Here is a 6,826-nt window from a genome sequence, read left to right as displayed (position 1 = left end):
CTGGGCGCAAGACGCAGGGGGGCTGGGGGAGCCTGCTCGGCCGGCTCCGAGGGCCTGCTCGCCGCCCCCGTCGCCTGGGCTTCCCTGCGCCTAGCAACTCTGTCTTTCCATTTTCTGATATCCTCTTCATTCTCTTTTTTTCAGAGTATCGTAGTTTTCAATGCAGAGCTCTTTTAGTTCCTTTGTTAGATTGATTCCCAAGGACTTTATTTTTTTCAATGCTGTTATGAAACGTGTGTTTTCCCTAATTTCTATTTCAGTGAGTTTGTTGTTTCTGTATAGGAATGCTATTGATTTTTCAGTATTGATTTTATATCCAGACACATAATTGAATTTAGTTACTATATCTGGAAAACTTTTGTGGAGTTTTTGGGATCTTCTTTGTAGAGTAGCATGTTACCTGCAAAGAAGGTCAGTTTAACTTCTTTCTTTTCTATCTTTACTCCTTTTATCTCTTTCTCTTGTCTAATTGCTCTGGCTAATGCTTCCAGAACTATATTGAATAGGAGTAGTGATAGTGAACATCCCTATCTTATTTCTGATTTTAAAGTTTTCAGTTTTTGATGATTTAATACAATGCTGGCTGTTGATTTGTTATAGATAACTTTATCAGGTTAAGGTAAAGACCATCTATTCCAATTTCTGTAAAATTTTTATCACAAATGGGTGTTGGACTTTATCAAACACCTTTTCTGCATCTATTGATATGATCTTGTGATTTTTCTCTTTGGTTCTGTGATATCACGTATTGCATTTATTGATTTGTTTATGTTGAACCACCCTTGCATCCCTGGGATGAATCTTTCTTGGCTATGTGTATAACTCAAAAATGGGCATCTGAAAATGTCAGATGAAGAAGAAAACATTGCAAATAAATATATGAAAATATGTTCAATATCACTGTCATAAGTGAGATGCAAATTGAAACAATGCTGAGATTCCATCTCACTCCAGAAACAATGACAATTATCAAGAAAACAATCAATAACAAAGGCTTGAGGGGCTATGGGAAAAAAGGGAAACTTCTTTACTGCTGATTGATGGATAGAAGAGAAATGAAAACTCAGACAAACCTATTTGACCCAGCTATTCCCCTTCTTGGTGTCTTCCCAAAAGAATTTAAAACTTCATACCACAATGATGTATGCACACCCATGTTTACAACAGTACAGCTTGCAATCACTAAATCTTGGAAACATCCCAAATGCCCATCAACTGATGAATGGATAAAGAATATGTGGGGTTTTTTTATACAGTAGAGTACTACTCTGCCATAAAAAGGACAAGTTTGAGAAATTTCCAGCTAAATAGATGCACCCTGACGACTTACACTTAAGTGAATCAAGTGGACATGCACGTGTAAATTCTGCATTATATCTCTGGTGAGGGAAACAGAAAGTATGAATAAGTGCCCAAATGAATAACAGATATTGTTCAATGGGAAGAAAATGTTTAAATGGGAAGGGGAACTGGGGAAGAGGGAGGGCTAAAAGAAGGAAGGAAAAAGAAAAGAAATGATGAGAAAAGAAGAAAAAATGGAAACAAAACTTTTGTAAATTAGGAGGGGAAGAGGGGTTGAAGGGAGGGTAGGGTGATGGGGCAAAAGCAATCAAGTTCTGTCATGTACAAATTCCCTATGAGGTATGTGATCATTATGTATACCTAAAATGTACCAATAAACTTAATTACTTAAACAAGTGATGTATCAGAGACAAAGCGCTACCTTGCATTTCCAGGGAGCTAAAAAGATGAGCTGTGACCCAAACACTGTCTTTCAATATTTGCTGTCTTTTTCTCGCCTCACATCCCCATGCTGGATGGTGACACTGTGGGTGGATAGAAGGGGATCATCCAAGCCTTGCTGGTGGCACTCACCTCTTTCCTTCTTAGCGAGCTTGTTCATCAGGTAGGATTTGCCCGTGCGGTAGAGGCCCACGATGGCCACCACCACAAGGGGCTGGGTGATGGCAGACAGGATCCTCAGAGCCTCTTGTTTAACCACCAGCTTCTCTTCAGTGTTCTCAATGAGGCACAGTGGCTCTGACATGTGGATGTGTGGGGCCATTTTGAGTGTGTTTTCTGGTCTATAAGAACAAATGCATACTGAGTCAGATTCCAAATTTCCAGGCCTTGCATTTAGAAGGTAGAGCTGTAGATTTTCTCCAGCATGAACAAAAGCTTTGTGTACATCAATAGAACAGAGAGAAAGCTTGTATAAGTGGAAGAAGTATAAAAAGATTACAACTGTAGTTCCTTACAAACCCTGAGTATAACAGTGACATCACAACATTCAAGTGCTTTTATGACCCATGCTTTCCATTCAATTTATCACAGAAAAGCTTTCTTTTGGATTCAGGAAAAAAAATTTTCACAAGGTTTCGAAAAGAAAACAGCATAGAATTTAAGAGTTTATTTTTCTTCCTGCGTATATATAAAAGATTAAACATTTATTTATTTATTCTTATAATGAATAAAAAACTTCATGAATAAATGGTTCATTATTTGATCTATAGCCTTTGGACAATTTGCAGGGATTTTTCAATGAGTTCTTTCTTCCTACCCCAAGTAGTTATAATCATTTCAGTAGCGTGAGGACCCATACAACTCCTTACAGTGCCATCTCGAAAGTGAAGCCTGAAAGATTTACTTACTCAAACTTTGTGAAAATACCTGCCTATGGGAACACATGAGAAAGGACCTCCCTAAGGACTCAGAGGGGGACAGGGGTGTGTAAGAACAGTGCTTGACACTAGAGCTACGTGAGCTTCGCAGGGAGTGAGCGTGAACTCGGTGAGATGCGAGTGCACAACTGCAAGTACTGCAGAAGATGCTACAAATGACTATGAAATAAGGATCAGGAAATCAGAAAGCACATGCTAGGTAACAAGTAGTTCAAAATCATACCTGAATTTTCAGCACTACACTTCTAGGTTTTCTGCTTGTTCTGTTTCCCATTTGGTAGAGGGGAAGAATGAGAAATGGGAAAAAGGAGGTAAGAAAAGGAGTGGAGGAGGGGTCTGTGAATGAGAGGGAGACCTCAGAAAAGAGGTGATTAATGAGGCTAGAGCCTGCTCAGGATTTCAGGGACAGGTTTCCAGAGGGCAGCAAAAGCTTCTGCTATAGGGATGCCTGTGACAAAAACAATTGCCCCTAGTGCTGCAGGGAAGGTGATTCCTTTGGAGGAAGCCCTTTACTCAAATAAAGGGCCTGGATTCTGTTGGTGACAGGTAAGGAGTTAGAGGACACACACACACACACACACACACACACACACACACACTCCAGTCACTGAGCTGGGTCTAATTCTGATGGAAGAAATTTAGCTTGAAACCAAGTCTAAATGCATGACTAGAAACTAAGTTGCTTTTGTGATCTTTGACTTTCTCTCTGGCTTCCTGTATTTTTCTCTCTTTATCCCCAACAATGTGGCTCACAGGCATCTCATTTCTATGCTTTCCTCTCCTCAAGACAGCAAACTCATCAGTGAGCTTGGTAATTTACTTGTGTCCCCCTCAAGACAATGGCAAGCAAAAGAAAGTAAGTTCATTCCCTTGTCCGTTGGTGCCTAACTCAACACAAGCCCAGTAGTGAAACTAAGGGACCTGCTGCTTTGATAAATCTGATTTCCTCCGACCTCACGTCCCATCTCAGGCTCAGCTCCAGCCCTTCAGGGTTCTGGTGGTTTTAAAAAGCAGCCATTGTTATAAACCCCTTCCCATCCACACCCTGGGCTTAGAGGCTGCTTGTCCTGAGCAGAGATCCTTCAGAGCTGGAGAGGCTGCCCGCAGGGAAGTCAGCGTCTTACCTGCTCTGACCCTTGGTTTTGCTTCTCTCTTCTGTCTCTCAGTGGATTGTTAGAGTTTTATTTATCCCTCCAGCGTTGTGAGGCTTCAGACTTCCCGGGATTTGCCAATGAAAGAATTGTACTGCTTCCCTTTAACGGATTTAGAGCTATGTGAAACTGAAAGTGAAACGCTGCAACCATAAAAGGAGTTTCTGGACTCTGCCTGGGCAAGGTTTGAGAGAGTTGCTCAGCCAGATCTTCAGATACTGTACTGTGTTAGAAGAGGTTTTACAAACTATTAATGCTTTAAAAATGACCCTTAGATGGGATATGACAGAATGACTTTAAAGAATGGGGGGCAGTCTGAACAACCTAGAATGAAGAAGCGGTTTTTTTTATATCCGATTTCATAAGATAATAACCCACTTCCAGGGCAGCTGTGGTTCTCTGGGAACCACAGTGAGGGAAAGGGCATGGATTACACGCTCGCGAGCCCCTGGCAGCTGGCACTCACAGCCAGAAGACTCAGGAGGGCGCTCCCTGCATTGCACAGGCCGTCCAGAGCCAGTACAGACTACATTCCTATCATAGCAGACTATGATAATATCCCCGTAATTTCATAGACTCTTCGCCTCTTGTCTCAGATCATTGTACTACAAGTATAGTGACTTCAAGCAGCCTTGATTGCAAATCTTCTTCATGAACCACCTCACCATGCTGCCCCTCTGTTTGTACAGTGAATAATTGTACAAATAATTGCATTATTTGTATATTATTTTGTAACAGCTGTCTACGATATAAGTAAAACCTGTCCTGATTACGACCATGCAAATTGAAGGACATTGATACTTTACAATGAAAACAAAAGGTCTGGGGGAGGATTACGTTTTAGATTTGGTTTGATTGTGCTCTCTCAAAAGGTTCATTTACTGTAACATTGAACTCAGTGTGCTGATACTGAAATGTGCTGAAACCTTAAGTGGTTCAGCCTAGAGGGAACGATTAGGATTTTAGGAAATATTCCTACTTTTGTTGTGGACGTATGTAATGGTTTTTGTGAAAATTCCCAGGAAAATGTGTGTGTGTGTGTGTGTGTGTGTGTGTGTGCATGTGTGTGTGTGTGTGTGTGTGTGTGTTTAGTGATCCTCACTGCTCCTTGTACCACTTTCTTAGTGCAGGCCTTTCTGACATTCCACAGTGTGGAATGTGCCCCAAATGCCCTCACTGGAGGCTGTACGGAAGGGCCCAGGCACTCTTGGAATTTCTGCTTCCAAAAAGGTGAACTAAACAAATCTCTTTTCTGTAAAAAAACACCCGATGTCACTATTTTTTGTTATAGTATCACAGAACTGACAAAGGATAAGTATATTTGCATTCAAATTCTCTCAGCAAGTCACAAGAGTGGGATGAAAATTTTAAACTCTTCAATTCTCTTTCATGCTTTTCTCCTGCTTGTATAAGGACAGAAATGAGAAGGGAAATGGGGAGATTGCACTGTTGTCTGCTGATGCTGCCGTGCTCCACTGTTCTTCCACACCCAGAAACCAGTGCTTGAAATTTAAAAAATGACGAGAGATTCTCTTTTCTTTTCTGTTTATTCTGTGATCTTTAACATCTTTCCAGGCAAGTAGTTTTGAATCTGCTCCAGAAGTCAGATTCACTTGGGTCTCTCAGCTGCTGGACCTACCCATGTTCCTCTTGTCTTGGGGTCTTCATGCCAGCAGCTTTTCCCATCTTGACCTTCCTCACTTTATCAAGGTGGGTTCTTCCCCATACGTGAGGTCTCTGAAAATGGGTGTGTTCGCGGAGATGTCTGACTTGCTCCTTCTTTCTTTAATCGCCATCCCATTTTCTATTTTTAAATTTCCATATTGATCACTTGCAACTCAAGCTCATATCAGGAGCTTCATAGAACAGAGATATATCCCCCAAATGTAGAACAGTACTTGGCATCATTTGCACATCTCTGGACTGAATAGCACTAGAGTCAGGCAAAGGCAGTTTGGCTAACATTTTACTAACGGTGGGTATGACCAACAAGGTGGGGCTTCCTCTTCCTTTGTTTTCTTGGTCTTCAAACTCCAATTTCTAGAGACCAAATTCCTAGTAACTGTGAACATAGATCAAATACACCCACTTCTGGATCCAGCCCCTCTCACACAGTTCAGGCTGCAGCCCAGGCATGGCAGGTTGAGAATACCTGGCTTGATCACGTTCACTGTGGTTCCTTTCTCGGGTGCAGTTTGCATGCTGACAGAGGCCCATGGAGAAGAGCAGCAGGTGCTGCCCTTACTCAGTGGAAGGAGCATTGCTGAGAGATTTTCCTAGGGAGGGAGTCATCTATGAAACACAGAGTTCTGAAGTCCTCCCAAAGAAACAGACAATCTGAAACTGAAAATGGAGGTTTCTACTGACCCTTGCAGGAAATTGTTTGAAGATCTCCTTTATAAGAAACACTTATAGGGCTGGGGATTTAGCTCAGCGGCAAAGCGCCTGCCTGGCAAGTGCAAGGTCGTGAGTTTGGTTCCCGGTACCGGAGAAAAACCAAAAAAAAAAAAAAAAAAAAGAAACACTTATAGAATGTTTTTAGGCAGAAAACAAACAATCCCATCGGGGAATGCAAATTTGCATGGAAAAGCAAGATCACTATTGAGGGAACTATGTACTTATAGAAGACAGCATAGATGCATGTTTCTTCCCTATCTTCTTAACTTATTTAAAACAATTGCATGCATATAAATGTACTTTAGTGAATGTAACATATATAATATATAGAAATGTTACATATGTAGTGAAATAGGAGCAAAAGTGTAGTGGGATAGAGAGGTGACACCAGATGTGGACTTGAACCCACAGGAATAAACAGAAAGAATTAGAGATTGTGACTAAGAGAGCTTTGTAAAGTTAGTGTTGAATCTATGGCAGGCTGTTGCTAAATGCTTTACCAGTGCTAGTGACTAATTTTTGTTTTGTATGTGCTTATGATGCAGTTGTTACCTGCATTTTTCAGATGTTCAGTGTGGTTTTAACAGCAGATTGTCC

At 41.2% G+C, this 6,826-nt stretch overlaps 1 protein-coding gene across 1 annotated transcript in view; it reads right to left on the bottom strand.

Moving 5' to 3' along the window:
- The window catches only part of LOC102012664 (guanylate-binding protein 5), an 18,601-nt gene extending 14,645 nt beyond the window's left edge, over positions 1-3,956 (bottom strand). Inside the window, exons 1-2 of the mRNA XM_005385100.2 lie at positions 3,806-3,956; positions 1,876-2,084 (exon numbers count right to left, since the gene is read on the bottom strand). Of these exons, the coding sequence (XP_005385157.1) occupies positions 1,876-2,065 (190 nt within the window). The 5' untranslated portion in view covers positions 2,066-2,084; positions 3,806-3,956. The remainder of the gene's footprint in view (positions 1-1,875; positions 2,085-3,805) is intronic.
- Positions 3,957-6,826: the final 2,870 nt, after the last annotated feature.

The sequence above is a fragment of the Chinchilla lanigera genome, unplaced genomic scaffold (genome assembly GCF_000276665.1).
Source record: "Chinchilla lanigera isolate Chin_1 unplaced genomic scaffold, ChiLan1.0 scaffold00022, whole genome shotgun sequence".
Taxonomy (NCBI): Eukaryota; Metazoa; Chordata; class Mammalia; order Rodentia; family Chinchillidae; genus Chinchilla; species Chinchilla lanigera.
The sequence above is the reverse complement of the archived record's forward strand: the minus strand, read 5'-3'. Positions and strand labels throughout refer to the sequence as shown.